Source organism: Triturus cristatus, chromosome 10, assembly GCF_964204655.1.
Source record: "Triturus cristatus chromosome 10, aTriCri1.1, whole genome shotgun sequence".
In the NCBI taxonomy this organism is placed as follows: Eukaryota; Metazoa; Chordata; class Amphibia; order Caudata; family Salamandridae; genus Triturus; species Triturus cristatus.
The window spans coordinates 898,589,461-898,606,108 of record NC_140593.1 but is presented as its reverse complement, the minus strand read 5'-3'; the positions used below and the strand labels follow the sequence as shown (position 1 = coordinate 898,606,108).

General features: G+C 45.0%; 1 protein-coding gene across 50 annotated transcripts in view; it reads left to right on the top strand.

Annotated features, from left to right (window-relative positions):
* MAP4 (microtubule associated protein 4) overlaps positions 1-16,648 on the top strand; it is a 1,793,677-nt gene that overhangs the window by 853,134 nt on the left and 923,895 nt on the right. For 29 of the 50 annotated variants that reach the window (XM_085628664.1, XM_085628660.1, XM_085628658.1 and 26 more), the window contains 2 exons: positions 4,206-4,448; positions 6,762-7,403. The exons of 10 other annotated variants lie outside the window; for them this stretch is intronic. In XM_085628664.1, the coding sequence (XP_085484790.1) occupies positions 4,206-4,448; positions 6,762-7,403 (885 nt within the window). The remainder of the gene's footprint in view (positions 1-4,205; positions 4,449-6,761; positions 7,404-16,648) is intronic. 11 more of the 50 variants (XM_085628688.1, XM_085628686.1, XM_085628680.1 and 8 more) reach the window with 1 other exon arrangement.

The window sequence follows — 16,648 nt, the reverse complement described above, 5'->3', positions numbered from 1 at the left end:
GACTCGGGTTGGTCACTTCACCTGGTGCTGCCATTGAGAAGAGCGAGTCACACCATGATCCTAAAGAGGGCAGCTGAGGCCCTTGATCTCTAGCTCCCATCAGTGGAAGTCAAAACTAAGGTTTTAACTGTGAAGCTTCACCTTGGGCATACCAGTGCAGGGCTCCTGCTTCCGTTAAATGAAGCACTCACATACATCCTCGTGGGGGCCTGGTCCAAACCCTGATCATGGGTCCTGGTCAATTGCAAGGTTTCCAGATGGCATTGCCCTGCACTCAGGGACCAGACAGTTCTCAACCAACACCCGACCCCCAAGAGTTTGGTGGGGCAGGTTTCGACAGTCCGTCAACCCAGGGCTTTTGCCATTGTACCCCTTGATAGGGAGTCACAGGTATCCCCTATAGTCCCAAGGTAAGCCCTTGCGATTCTCACACAAGCCATGCTTGATGGCTGGAATGCAACGAAATTAACCACAAGGTGTGGCTTGGGCACTATTGACTCAAGTGGCAGAGGATTGGGCTCTACTGTGGCTAGCCAGGTGAGTCTCATGGATATGTCCTTCAATAGACCTTGCCTGTTTGGCGTCAAAGTGTATGCAGCGCTGGAGCTCTTTAAGGATAGCAGTGTCACAGCTCGCTCCTTGGGATTTTCTGCAGCCCTTGCCAACTAAATTCATCCTTTCGTCCCTCCCTTGGCTGATTGGGGACTTCAGCCCCTCCAATACCAGCCATACCTGCAAGGCCAGCAGGCTTCCCGTCCTTTTTGTGGGCATGGCAGTGGTTCCCACAACCTCAGACACCAAGAATGCTGTACTGCCCAATCGTCCACCCCTCCCACAGTAACCCCTACCAACCTGCTTTAGTGCACCCTCCTCGACCCATCACCATCTGGTAGGAGCCTACACTTTTTACTGGAGTGGCCGACTGTCACCTCAGAAAAGTGTTTGTGTTGCAGGTTGTTTTGTGTGATTCCCTTTGATTCCTTGAAACCCTGCCCCCACATGCCAGTGTCCATACTACGGCTGTCGGAGGTCTACCTGTGCTTGTTATGCCAGGCGGTACAGGCTCCTGTTTCCTAAGGAGCCATCAATAGGGTTCCACAAGCAGGTCATGGTTTTCTGGTTCTTCTACTTTCTGCTGCTAGAAAAGAATGGAGGCCCCTACCCTGTTCTAGACCTTCGCCCTCAACTCCTTCCTGAGAAAAGACTGGTTCAAAATGCTCATCCTTGCCCAGGTCCTGGCTGCCCTTGAACCTGGAGATTGGATAGTAGCATGTCACCTATTCTGACATGGCTGCCTGTGGGTGTGGACTGTATTACGAAAAAAACTGACGCATTCTGGGGTGGTTCATCTATAGGCTCTGCACACGTCACATCCGGCGCGGATTATGTCGATGCGGTCCCTTTGGCGCAACCTCTGGCATGCAGAGTTACTGCTCATGATGTTCCGGATCCAGTGTGACTCCTGGGGAATATTCTAAGGTAAGGAATGTGCACTCAGTCTCTACAAGAAAGGTTACTGAATGTTAGTAAGTAACGTGTTCTACAAGTCTGATATTGTATTGTTAGTTCTACACTCTGTTAGTTGTGCTTTAACTCGCAGCTAAATGCCCTCCTCCAGGAGATTAGCGAGGAACATTGCTAATTGGGTAGAATTATTTTCCAACCAGTGGTTTCTACAGGATAAGTGCGGTCTCCTGCCTCTGATTGATACATCCCTCTCCATGGTTTGCGGTTATGTTATTCCGTAATTCCTCTCCTGCCCAATATTAGAACGTTTGGCCAGGTTGTCGTGAATATAGCGCCAATCAGTGAGAGAAAGTATCTCTCCTAGGGCTGTAGTGTTGGTTACATTTTTTTTTTTTTTATATATATATAATCGAAAAATTATTTTAGTAGTTTAACTTAAACGACCATAAATCAAAGCTACTGTACACGTTAAGCTAATTATGGTCACACACAGTATAATGGAGTGCTATTCAGGCGGAACATGGCACCAAACCTTTAATAGTATAGCTACAACATTCGGTCTTTATTGTGCGAGGCACATGCTCATACTTTTGGCCCACTTCTTTAATAGTATTCATGATTTACATGCCATCGTTTGCTTATTAAACTAAAGTATCAACTTTGTAGCAGGTACATTGAAAACAAGTGTATTTATAGTTTAAAGTGTAAGAAATAATACAATTATTACAGAAAAAGCGTTATGCCCTACAGCTCATTTCTGCTTACACTATTAATCTTTCGAACAATTTTTGTGTAATGACTGTTGTGTGAGTTTCCTCATTTTATCCCCGTCTTTCTCTACGTTTCGATGCTGCAGGAACTATCGTAAATCCAAGGCCAAAAATATGGGTGGTAAAATAATGAATCCTCTAGTAATGGTTTGTGGGTTGCTCTTGTTATCCAACGACTTTCAGGCGTGTCCTTCATTGGGTATTAACGACCCCTGGCCTCTTTCATGCAGAGATCCTAGCATAACCATTTAACTTATTCAAATTACCTAAATGTATTTAGTATTGCTCTACCGTGGAGTCTTTTAATCTGAAGCTGAATAGAATGAAAAATATGCGCTAGTTTCTGCGTTTGGATAGCGATTCCCTAGAGAGGAGGCCCATAAAGCAGTACAACGTGTTGTGAAATTGCATGTGTTGGCTAGTTTTATGTAAATGCTCACTGTTGTAAGTGCTCAACAATAGGATTGTATTTATTCAGTGTGGTGTTTGCTGTTCTCTACAATATTCAGAATATTCCTTTAATTTGTGTCATCAGAATCATTTGTATGATTGGCAGTGGCTGATGTATGTTGGTTTTGGGCCACTGTAATCCCTCCATGTCCTTGAATTAATATTGGGTACTTGATACACATCACGTAGTACACCCCCCCCCCCCTTCTGAGATGACTGAAAAGGGTGAGCACCCTCAGGGGTGGAAGGCCAATACAAATAATAAGTGACTTGAAGGTGTGCAGCAAGATGACAGCTAGTTAAGAGGTTGTGCCTTAGTTGCAAGACATTGAATGCCATTGAGTTTAATATATCTTTAAGATCCTAGAGAGCGTTCATTGTTGTGCTGCTAAATGATTAGAATTATTGTTCATCATATTATTATGACTATTATCTGCACTAATAAGGGTAAAATTCTTCTGTCCACCACATCTTTGTAAGGCCAAAGAGACAATAAATTGTCATAGCGAATAGATAATAAAAATAGAAACACGTCACTAGAATTGAAAGGGCTGAAGCAGCACAAATAGTTTAAAAGGTTAGAAGAACAGCTCGCAAGAGGAAGCTACAGGGAAGTTATGGACAAGGTTGGTTGTAGAGAATGAAGCACCTTCATTACGTTTCCTTATGTAAAACATACCTCTTCTCTTTAATGCACTAATCGAAGTAAGGAAACCTGAGGGGGTAGCATATTGATGGACCACCTCCTGATGTTGTTTTCATGGAGGAAATGGTCTGTGGCATGTGTTGCATGGTGTTAAGTTAGAATGCACTGTTTATGTGTATGCTTCCTAGTGGGCACATGTTATAATTTGGGATTTATTCTGCTCGTGTTACCCTGCAAATTTTCCTCCACTGGACAATGGAATCCAGCTGGGCTGCCCTTTTTTGACAGGGTGGGGGAGGTGTTAGAAAGGATTGGTGGTGGGGGAGTTGTATCAACCTTCTGCATACATCTGACCTGATGAACAGAAGGGTTAATCTGAGAGACGCACCTGTGGCTCACACTAATAGTTTTCGATTTTAAAACCCCTTGCCACTTTTCAGATTTGTTGCGAAGGAGTAGAGAATGGCTTGTGTTGAGATAGATTGCTTGGATATATCGAAAGATGATGATTTCTCTCATCAGTGCTCTAAATGCTAAAAACGCCTTTATCAAAAACTCAGTAACTTAAATATTCTGCTAACTGTAGATTTTCCCCTTTTCATTATTGGTGATGTGCACTGTGCTGACTGCAAGATGCTTCATAGAGCCACTGCAGTTAAACTAGCAAGCCATCCCTAAAATCCTATGTATATGAGGTATTGGTTCACTTGCATATCTCTCGCCTCAATAAATGGCTTCAAGATGAGGTCCCAGTGTCTGTGGAAGAAATAAATTCAAACCAACCTTTTGTACGACCTACACTGACCATCGAGAAGTATTGCTTCAAGCTTTATATTTGATCACTGAGTTGGTTTCCCTGTATTTTCATGTAGTACCTTTCGAGTCATCAGAAACACTGGACAACAATGGAAACATCCCCAACGCCCCAACGTTTGATGAAGCTGGTGTTCCAGAAGCAAAAGTGGCTGGTGATGAGTTTTTCCCAAAACATGATTTACTCAAGGAAAGTAGACCCGAGAGGATGGAAAATAACCCAGTCGCTGCTCTGGTAGCAGTGGAAATGGTTGAGAGTTTACTGCAACACATCTCCAAACCTCAGCAAGAACTTCAGGGAGGTATGTTGGATGTGCTTTAAGCCTGAATCCCTCACTAGAAAATCTACTGCCCTGGGATGTTGAACTCTGTTCTCCTTTTGAACTCTTGAGCCTACTCTTTGGTTTTGGTTGATTACTGCTCCTTACTGCCACTGTTTCTCATTAATTAGTTACTGGAAGATTTTATCCTGGTGAAATCTTGAGTTCAGTTATACTGCACCTAAGCTGTCATCTCCTCTTGATGCCTCTAAAGCCTATCTCTGCAACTTCCTTTTGATCTCTTAATAGTTGCACTATGTCATACAGCATTTGATCTTCTTGCAAACACACTTTTCACCACTTGTTAACAGTTTGAATTATACCTTCTAGTGTACCCACGCAAGTTGCTATTAACTCTGTCTTCACTTACACTGCTTTGGAAGTGAACGTCCTACATTCTCTCCCTGGGCCCCTGTTTTGTGTCTCCCTTGTTTCTAAGTCTTTCTATTACCTTAAAATAACTGACACTCTCAACCTTTCTCTTTCCTTCTTTGTAAGTCCTGTTTGATTATTTCTACTTTTACTTAGTGTCTGCTGCTGTTGATCGGCCTCTGAACTTTGTGTCCACTTTGGTAGCTATTTAAAAAACGTTTTAATAAGTTGAAAGCCACATATTTCTAACACAAACCTACCCGCCCTGAACAATAGTGTTTGTCTTGCTTACTCATTGTTCTTCACTATTTAGTACACTGAATAACTTCTGCATATTTTTAGGCACAGACAAAGCTTTGTTGTCTTTGAGCGATATCTGAACAACCTTGCCTATCCCTGCTCAGTTTGCATCTCTGTTCCCCTTTTAAATGCTGTCACTTTTATAATCCAGATGTCTGAGTGATAACCTGCTTCAGAATGTTTAAACTAACAGCCAATTGGACTAACCACAAGACGTATAGTCTACTCCATGTCATGTTGATCTAAGATCTGGGTTACTATCTGGTTCAGTGAACGTGGGCTTTAAACCTAGTTTTACAACAGTTGGGCTTCTTAATCCATTTTGGTATCCCATTACAGTCTTCCTGCTCTTGCCATGAGCATCACTTACTCTTGCCTCCTCACCTTGAATGGCACAGATTCATTGAGGAAAAACTGCAGACCCAGGCATTGCTGGCAACTTTCTTTACTCTTTCTCTTGTATTTTTGCATGCACAAAACCATTCCGCTATTGTCTAGCTTTCTGCCTTTGTATTGGCAAATCTAGTCCACTATTACTAGATTTACTGAATCTTTCTATTGCAGCCACATCTCGAATTCTTGTTTGCCTTCCTCTGCCTACCTAGCTCATTCCTCTTTAGGGTCCTTTGGAACCAAAACGACCTGCCTTCTATTAACACTTTCCATCCTTCTCTCCTCTCCCCCTTACTGTACCGCATCTTTCTCCATTAGACATTTTCGTTTTTACATAAATTGCATTTTCTGGCCATCCCATGCCTTTTTTGTATAGAGAAATTTCAGGAATGCAACACCTTCTCCTACAAAACTGTTACGCTTGGATATTACCTTCTAAGATCATTATGTATGTGGAGATTACCTTTTCAATCTGTTCTCTCATGTTGTACAGTTCAACAGCTATGCAGAAAAAACATTTCCCTTCTCAAGAGTTGTATTCTGTTTTCAAACTGAGCAACCACTTGTGTTTAGGAGCATAAATGTGCCATTGACAAAGCTAATGTTGTAATGAATACATTGCAGTAAACGTGCATCACATCCATTGAATCGGGGATGAGGTTTTCTGATCTTTTTTCATTACTGCTTGCCCCAGATTGATGATTAAACACATTTTCCTTGTGAAGAGACCACGAGACTTGTGATTAATCTGTTCCATTCGTTGTATAAAAGTGCTTTTCTCCTTCTCATATCGTCCACATAGTCATGCAAGGATAACCTCATTATGTGACTAAGAATTGCAAGGTAATTAGCTCTTCAGTCTTGCCATAAAAGTAACATCTTCGCAACATCCACTTAGCTCTTAGTTTCCATGGGCTCTGAATACAATACCTTTCATCACTCTCAGAATCTAAAAGTGACTTTTGGTCTTAGCCCTCGTAAATCCTGAAATACCTGGAGCTATATATTACCATACTCTGCTCTACTTTTTTAAGCAACAAAACTGCACTAATGCTTATCATTTTAAGGTTACTCCTTTCCCGGTCACTTGAACTATGATACCTATTTCTAAAACTTAGTGTGTTGCAGTTTCTTTTTTTGAAGTGTACAACACTTACATGATAACACTTTAAAACACACATTCAAACCCTACACTATTGTTAACCTGTGGTTTTCTTTTATTTTCTTTAGTATCTTCTGAGTCTACGAAAATAGTGGAAGATAAGGAAATTGAGTCCGAATCATTAAATGTTCATACAGTTGCTATTCAAGGAGCAACTGACTTCTCTGAGGGTGATTATTTACCTCAACAGAATCCAAACATAGAGTGTGTCCCAAATGTCTTGGAATTTGAGGTGGCCACCTTACCATTGGAAACTGCGCTTTCCAAGGATGAGTCTTTACAACAGAAGAATTTAAATGAAGAGAGTATTCCAGTGGACCTAGGATTTGAGGGAGTTGCTATTCCAAGAAGAACTGAGGATGTCTTGGAGTTATTAGGATCTGAGGATACCTGTGTGCCCCAGGATGAGCCATTGCCACATGAAAATATAAATGAAGTGTGTCCCCCCGAAGTCCTAGGGCTTGAGGCCAGTAATGTTTCTCTAGAAATCAAGATTACTGATGACAAGTCCTTATTGCTGCAGAATTCAAATAAGGAGAGCATCTCTGATATCCTTGGAGTTGATGTAGAAGCTATTTCATTAGGAGTGGATGAGTCTCTGTCACAGCAGAATTCAGGCAAGGAGAGTATCCATGAAGCATGTGGAATCAATGCAGATGATGTTTTGGTAACAGAACAACTTTCAGAGTTTCATCAGGAACATCATGAAGGTATAGTGGAGGAGATGTTAGTTTACTTTTTGTCACCCTCAAGTTCTTCTCTCTGAAACTTTAATGTTCCAAAAATTTCTTGTGGCACTCTGATAGCTCTTATTTTTTCTACTAGATTTAACACACATTTAGGTTCTATGATGTTCCTCTTTACATCAGCCCATCTTCATTATCACTATCCTTGTGATGAAGATTGCCGTTTGAAACGGGTTGGCACGCTTATTGTTTTTTTGTGTTATATCTGAATTTCATTCTCCATCCATGCACGGGGTGCAATCCAACTTGCCATTTAATGCTGTAAGATTGTACCAAATGACATCTTAGCATTTGTGCCTAAATGTTTTCGTTTAAGCTTTCTTTAAAATGCCGAACCCTGTAAGGGTCTGTTCTGGACATCTGAGTGCAGTATCTCCTTGCATGAAGGAGTTGATTGGTGTCCAGTAATTTTAACATTTTTAAATGACTTTAACTTGAACACTTTTTTAACTAACATTTGCTTTTAATTGCATGTCTTCTACTTCCTTACTTATTACTTTAACTGCATTAGCCCATGATCTTAAATAGCCGCTCATTACAGTGAGTGCATGATAAACGTCTGCACTTTTCATTAAACATCTTGCATGATTAGACCTATTCAGACTATTATCTCACATTATTTTTTTTGGTTGCACCACTGAACCAGTTTCATGCCATTCTTCATTGCGTCAGAGCTTCAGGTCTCCTTCTTGCCTTCTATTAAACTAAGTCCTTCTTGAAGTTCTTCACCATTAAAGTTAGAGCAGCCTGTGGCTCATATCACACTTCACTAACCTCTTTTCCCACCAATCAGTCCCCCTTCTTTTTTCATCAGGGCAAAAACAATGATATTGGTTTCTTTGTGATGAATCACTCTTGTCCTAAGCTTTTTATCCCCTAAGTGGAATATGCTTCTAACTATATTCTCTGAGGTTACTTGTCTATGATGTTAATTGTTTTGATTCTACTGCTGCATGTTGTGACAGTATTGTAACCAAGCAGTACAAATATTTGGGCTGGTCTAGTTTCGTTTACATTTCACCTCTAGCAAAACCATCATCCAATTTATCACAGGAAGTAAATGTGACAGACCTGTTATTGCGAGACATTGGAAGTCAGGCCTGCTTATCTGGCGGGAACGTTACTTTCTTTTGATCTTTGGTCTGGTCCCCATTAGTACATTCTTACATTAGACAATTGAACAACTTTGTCTTGTATAGAGATAATGTTATACTGATCTAAAATTCTGTCATTGAATAAAGACTTCTAGTCGCAGTTCGTTACATAAGCATATTCCCCAGGTGTCAGACTGGCTCCAGAAACCTTTGAACAATCCACTTGTGCACAAGTAGGTGGCGGCGTCTGGCTCAGAGCGGCCTTCTCCATTCCAGAAGTGACATTTGCAATGCTTATATAGGCACCACCCCAGCACGGTGACCTCTGTTTTTTTTCTCACCCCATCAGTGTGTGTTTGTGTGTCCCTAGAAGTGGACCACGACTCCACGGCCTGTAAGGTTTGCAAGAACAGAAATCCGAAGGCTATCTGCAAGCAGGTCATGGAGTTTCTGGCTGCTTCCTTTGCGACTTAACATTGCTCTAGGTCCTGCTTTGAGGGAGGTCTTGGGACCGTCCCAGTGTCTCTCGCGCATATCATCATTGCAATACTGGACTTCTTCATGTACGTCTCACAAGAATTCTAAGAAATTGAATCATTTTTCGACTTCTCCGTGTCAGACTCATTCATCGGATGACACTGAGAAATGATACCACAAATCCAGGCCCCGCTTCCAGGTTGTTCCTGTGGAGCCGCAGTTTGACACTGGGTCCGTTCTGCGTTTCCCTGAGGTTTCCAGAACCAGAGCGGCCCCTCCCAACTTTGCGAGTTTTGAGGCCACGAGCCTTATTTTTGGTCGGTCTAACTCCTCTGGAACGATTCATGTCCGTGGGTTCGGAAGGAGTCCGATTAGGGCTCAACCTGCGGATCGGCCCTGGCTGCGACTTCAAAACTTCCTGCAGGGACAGTTTCAGTGGTGCCATTCTAGGTGCCACTTACGCCCATCATCGATGCCAAACCCATCATGATTCCCGACTCCAGTATGGAGCCGGACCTGCGTTGCCCAACGTTGGTTCTGACATCGACCAGGCCTACATGGCCTGAATTGGAAATGGATCTCTATGTCCCTGAAGGACCCTCTGAGCAACATGCATGGGGGGGATCTAATGATCCCTATGGCTATTCCAACCCCTCAGCGGAGTCCATAACTGATGGCACATGATAGGAGGACCTGGCTGATGCCAGTGATCTGGACACCGCCTGACACTGGCCTCCTCTGTCCTCCCACAGTGGCTAAGGTGAAAGGGGGCTTCCTTTGCATTGGCGATTCTTGGGGCAGCCCTGGACCTTCAGCTGCCTATGGTTGAGATTAAAACCAATGTCTTGACACAGATTTTTATCCTGAGTTATCTCCTTCAGAACCCCTACTCCCCTTTAATGAAGCCCTCACTGATCTCTGCCCTCTGCAGGCACTCATATGCACAGGAGTATCTTGTGCTGCCCGTACCTCGGGACCCAGCCTCCCTCTTTAATACATGCAACCCTTAAAAGCCTTGTGGTCCAGGCCTCCACCTCCAAGATAAATCCCAACGTGTTTCCTACCACACTACCGGCTAGGGAAGCCAAGAAGCTGAATACCTTCGGAAAGAGGATTTTCTCTTCCAGCTGCCTGGCACTGCAGCCCGTGCACATTGCATGCTTATTAGGCCATTATTCCCATACTGTGTGGGATACAGTTGCGCAAGTGCTACCTTTGCTCTCACAGGTGGCCGGAGCCATACTCTCCTAAACTATTGCTGATGGCAGAGATGCTGCAAAGTTCATGATCAGATGTGGAATGTGACAGACTCACTTGGCAGAGCCATTGCTTTCACGGTGGTGCTCAGATGTCAGGTCTGGCTGAGGGACAGCGGGCTTTTCGGGAGAAGTCTAGGCATCACTTAAGGACATGCCCTTCATTGGGTTTTGCCTTTTTGATGTCCAGGTGAATTTGGGACTTGACTATTTTAAAGACAGTAGGGCCACCTCTGGGTCATTGGGGCTTTCCATTGGCTACAACAGCAGCATTCTGCCTTCCGCTCCTTCCATGGCTATGGTATGGGCTATCAACCGCATCCTTTTCCCCCCAAGCCACCACGGCCAGCAGGCATCAGTACTTTTGTGGCCGGAGATGCGGCTACCACAAGCCTCGTGGGAACCAGAGCCAGAGTTCGATCCAATCCGTCACCCTAGGCATCCGCAACCTCAAAGCCTCTTTAGTTTGCCCTCCTATCATCCTGGCCACCCAGTTGGCAACAGGAATCAGCTCCACCTGACCTTATAGATAGATATCACTTCAAACAAATGGATGCTTCAGATTGCCTGCCGGGGCTATTCCTTACCTTTCCATAAGACCCACCACCTTTGCCACTGATTGGCTGACGGAGGGCCACCTATTTCTACTGCAACAAGGAGTACTAGTTTTTCTGGCCAAAGAAACTATAAAGAAGTGTACCGGCATCAGAATTAAGTTGTGTTTGCTATTCCCGCTACTTTCTGTTGACGGAAAATGGAGGCCTCTATCCTATCCTAGACCAACACCCTCTCAACTACTTCCTGAATAAGGGAAATTTCAAATACTCACTTTGGCTCAGGTACTGTAAGCCCTGGTGGCTGGATGGTAGCACTGGACTTTCAGGACGCCGACTTCTATATCCCCTTTTCTGCCTGCCCACAAGCATTACCTGCGGTTCATGGTATGCCCTGAGCATGATCAATCCATTTTGCTCCCCGTTGGCCTTACCAGTGCCCCTTGGGTGTTCACCGAGGTGATGGCAGTGCTTGCAGCACTTCTGCAGAGGTCATTGGTTCCAGTCTTCCCATACCTCAATGATTGGCTGCTGAAGGACAGTCTTCCTTGTGGCTAAAACATCTGCCAGGAGGGTTAGCGAGTTGCAGCTGCTCTCAGTTCACCCCCTTACACAACCTTTTTCCCTGATAAGCTGGTCCTTAAGACCCATGCCTCCTCCTTATCAAATGTGGTTACCTTTTCACGTTGGGCAGAATGTCACTCTGCCTTCTTTATTTGTCTCCCGTCCCCATCATCTTACCAAGTAAGAAATGAGGTTCCACTGTCTTGACCCAAAAAGAGCACTGTCATTTTACAGACTTTCGGTTGGATGATCGTCTCTTTGTTTGCTTTGCAGGTGCAAAGAAAGGCAAGGCAATTCACAAGAGAATCCTCTACAGATGGATTAACATCTGTATTAAAATCTGCTATGCAGTGGCTAAGAAACAACCCGGTAAGCGCTTGAGAGCTCATTCCACCAAAGTTAATGCGTCAACCAATGTTCTCCCTAGAGGACTTTTAGTTCTCGACACCTGTAATGCAGCTACATGGGCGTGAGTGCTCATGTTTGCCAAAAACTGCTGCCTAAATCAAGTCCGGCGTGATGGGCGTTTCTCCCATTTGGTCCTACAGGATTCCTTAGTGTAACAGTCTGCAATCCCACCTCTGGAGAGAAATTGCTTTGGTATCTATTCTGATGGAAGGAATCTGCAGCCACTAGTCTCTAGCAGATGAACAAGTTACTTGCCTTCGGTAACGCCTTATCAGGTAGAGACTCCATCTAGCTGCAGATTCCTTTCCGACCCTCCCATTCTCCCCATTCAGTGACCTGTGTAACTCTCATCGAAGCAATCCTTCAAGTCCTTACCTTGACACACTGGTCGTTCCTCCTTAGTTTGGCTCTCTACTTCTGGTGCAGAAAAACAGTCAAGAACTTAAGTGGGTGTGCTGGAGTGGTTCATATATAGGCAACGCACACGTCACTTCGGCACAGGCGACGCCATGCAGAGCCAAGCGACGCCACCAACCGGCACGCAAGGAGGTTGCTATAAAAACTTCCCGGATATAGTCTGCCACCTGGGGAATATTCTAAGGTAAGGAATGTGCAGCTAAATAGGGTCTCTGCCAGAAAAGGTAAGTAACTTGTTCTATAGGTTGTCTAAGTGGGTTTTTATCACAAGCATTCTTATTCTCCTTTTGCCAATAATTAGCTGGAATTCTAATGATTCAAAGCTTGGTTTACTAAATGGTGAACTCTTTTTTTTCCCTTTTAAATATAATTTGTATTAGATTTTCAAAAACATACAGTAACATGGAGCTAATGTACTGTCACAACTTATTAGTATATATATCTTTTCCACCCCACCACCCCTGCTCCTCCTACCCCACACTGTTCTCTCCCCGTCCCCTCCGGCTCAGTTTATCACATATAAAAACGAATTCCATATAACATTACATTAATGGCAATTACATTGGACTAATTGTCTACGTTCATGATGAGTCTTGAGGGAAATAGAGCCAGAACAGTGAACCCTTTGTTTATAGAGTCTACCAATCCCTCCCTTGTTTTTTGTTGTCACTGAGCATGACGTTTTGTCTGTTCAGTTGCTGATAGAAATGTTAAGCATCCTCTGTACTTTAAAAAAAAAACTTGTTTAATTGGTACTTACATAATACTTGTACATACAAATAATCAACATATGAAGGTTACAATACATTTCTCTATGCTTATCTTGTAATTTACAGTGTCTGTAATTATTGGTTAGCCACAGGTGCAATCCAACGCCAGTTAAACATTTATAGCCCCTGATAAGTGTGCCAGGCCCCCCAAATTTTCTGTCCCTTGTTAAGACACGAGCAAAAAGGGTATGCAGTCCCTACAGGAGGAGAATGGGGGAGAGATCCCAGGGAAGAAATAGTAGGTTGTCCTCTAGAAAGGAAGGGAAAGGGGAATCCTTCCTTTCGGAATTAGGGCCCTCACACACCCAGAGCGCAGGGTGTCATGCTTCATCATAGGGCAGGCTCCTTGTCAGGGCTATGTATGTCTCAGCCAGTCTTCATTCCCTGCAGTTATCAGCAGGAACCATTTGGGTTGCCAGCGGGACCTCTAGATTCGCCACAGCAGACATTGGCACTGCCACCCTCTGCCAATATCTCTGCAGGGCCGTGCATTCCCGTATCAAATGGTAGAAGGCCCCTTCCATCCCGCAACTCCTGTGGCATTGCGTACTCTCGCATCTCCCCATCTGTTGTAGCTCTGATCTGGGGTAATATACCCTGTGTAATACTTTCATCTGGATCAAGCAGAACCTTGCTCTAATATCTACCTCCCTCAGGCCTTGGAGCTCCTCTACCCATTCTTCATCTTCCATTGAGTTGACATTTTTCTCCCATGTTCTTCGCAACTTGCCCATTGGGTCTGGGGCGTTGGTTGTTATTTTTTTATACAGTCGGAAGATAGCTTTGTTATGCAGGTGATCTGTCGGGGTCCTATCCTCCAGTAGAGTGGCGGCAACCAGAATGTCCCCCTCTCTCAGGTGTTGCTGCAGGGCATGTCCCAACTGGGTATATCTAAGCCACTCTCCCTTCCCTAGTTCATATTCCCGTCCCAGGTACTTTGCCGCTGCCTTACAAGCTTTTACCACTGTTCTCGTGTGGTTCGGGAGGTCTGCACTCCCTTGTTTCCTATACAGAATCGCTCTTGGGCCCTTCTTGCCCATGGCTAGCCTGTCTACTCTGTAGGCTGGATCCGATCTGTCGTTGAACATCCACCCGTTTACATTCACCAACTGGGCGGCCCAGTAGCAGCTGCTGAGGTCAGGTAGCGCAAGACCCCCGTCATATATCCCTTTTTGGAGTTTATTTAGAGCTATGCTTGGGGCCGCCCCACTCCATAATGCCCGGAGCTCTGAGTTCACACGTTGGAAGAACGAGGGGAGTACCTCATAGGGTGTATTTTGTAGAGTATATAATAATCGGGGGAGAGCCTTCATTCTGAACATGGCTGCCTGTCCAATCATGGTCTGAGGCAGGACCCGCCAGTGTCTACTATCTGCGACGAGCCCGTCCAGCTGTGGGCCCAGGTTCTTTTGATAGAATTCTTTTGTGTCTCTTGTTATATGAATGCCCAAGTACTTGAAACCCTTCATTTCAATACGAACCACACACCTAAACGTGAGGTCCTGTACGCCTCCTGAGAGGGGGAATAGCAGTGACTTATCCCAGTTGATCCAGTATCCCGAATACTCTCCGTAGATACGGAAGATCTGCAGTATTCGGTCTATTGAGTGCCTTGGTTTCCTCACATACAGGAGGACATCGTCCGCGTATAGCGAGATTCTGTCCTCCCATTCCTCACCTAGTGGAATCCCCCAGATCAGAGGGTCTTGTCAAACCCAAGCCGCGAGCGGTTAGAGGCCCAATGCAAACCGGATTGGGGATAAAGGGCAGCCCTGTCTAGTTCCCTGCTGTAGGATGAATGCTCGAGACACTGTGGCGTTCACCCACACCCTGACAATGGGCTGTTCGTATAAAAGTCTTACCCATTTGATAAATTAAGGGCCCATACCCAGTTTTTCCAAGACGGCAAAGAGAAAGTTCCGTTCTACACATTTTGACATTTAGGGACAGGAGTGCCGATTGCTCTGTTGAACCGCCGCATGTTAAGTGCAGTATCACAAACATTCTACAGAGGTTTAGTCTTGTACCCTGGTGGGGCATAAACCCGGATTGATCTGGGTGTATGAGAGTACCGGTCACCCCTGCAAGACGCATCAACAAGAGTTTGGCCAGTCCCTTGACCTCGTAGTTGAGTAGGGAGATCGGTCTAAAAGATCCGCACTCCGTTGGTGATTTGCCTGCTTTCGGAATTACCACGATTACTGCCACTCTTTGGTCGACAGGGAGTACTCCATCGTATTGTGCCTGCTCGAACATTTTTGCTAGATGTTCTGCAGTTACGTCCAGCAAACTTATATACATCTCAACTGGGAGGCCGTTCAGCCCTGTTGCTTTCCCTGACTGCAGGGCACGAGTTGCTAGTTTTATTTCCTACACTGTCAGGTCGCCCTCTAGTGTCTCTCTATCTTCCTCTGAGTTTTGGCAGGGCGATGTCGCGTAGGAACTCCCTGCATTCCTCCTCAGTATGGTTCGACTCGGATGTGTCGATTCCCCCTCATAGTGTCTGGCGAACTCCTCTGCTATTTCTGCCCCGGGCTCCTGTCAGCCGCCCTCTTCATCAATTAAGCCAGTAACCAAACCCCCATCCGCTTGTCTCTTATCTAGCCAGGCAAGCAACTTGCCCGCCTTGTCTCCCACTTCGTATATTTTATGTTGCGTGGCCAGTGCCTGCGTCCTAGCGCTGTCCTCCGTCCGGTCCCTGAGTTCTTTGTCGCGCCCTTCGGCGCTGTCTATCTGCGTCTGCCCTCCTGATCAGCCCCAGTAGCTCTGACCTCCAATTGAATGATTTTTTTCTCCTGATTCGGGCATTTGCATTTTTTTTTCTTTTGTAGAGCCCCGATTTTGGCTTGGGCCCTACCTCTCATGACCGACTTGAATGCCGCTCACAGAGTCACACTCGAGCTGACCGAACCCACATTGTCCTCAAAATATTGCTCCGCCCCCCCCTCTCACGTAGTGTAGTCTTTCACTGGGCCAGATAGTCTTGCATCTACCGGGGAGTGATCTGTGACCCCACGGGCCACGTGTGGCATCTACGAACTCCCCCAATCTAGCGAACTGTGTGATTAGATAGTCCAGCCTGGCCAGACTGCCTGTTGTGGCTGAAAAGTGTGTGAACTGCTATGTTGCTGGGTGCTGGTGTCGCCAGACGTTGCCAAACCCATTGCCTCGAGGAATCTACTCAATTGAGCCTGTCTTGATATGTGACCCCGAGGGGCCCCTAACCACCAGATCTAATTTTGGTGAGACTTTCGTTCATATCTCCTCCCATAACCAGTCTGCCCACTGGTAGTTACAGTAACAGGGGACCCAACACCAAGTGTTGCCGGCTGTAAGCCGAGGGCAGGCATATACCGAGCACAGGTTGTCTTCTTCCTTCCCACGTTCCACTAAGCACTGGGTATCTCCCAAGTAAGTCTGCCCAGGTTTGGTTTGGGATAAAGGGAAATGCTTTCCTGACCAGCACACTCACGCCTCTGGAGCCTGAAGTGTACCCCGCATGAGCCAACAGGGTATAACCGTACCTATCTAAGGCTTTACAATAATTTCCCCTCAGGTGCATCTCCTGTATGAGGACCACATCTGGTGCATGTTTTTAATGAATTGCAGGATAGTTGCCCTTTTTAATTTCCCGTTGAGCCCGTTAACGTTCCAGGACCATGTTTTCAC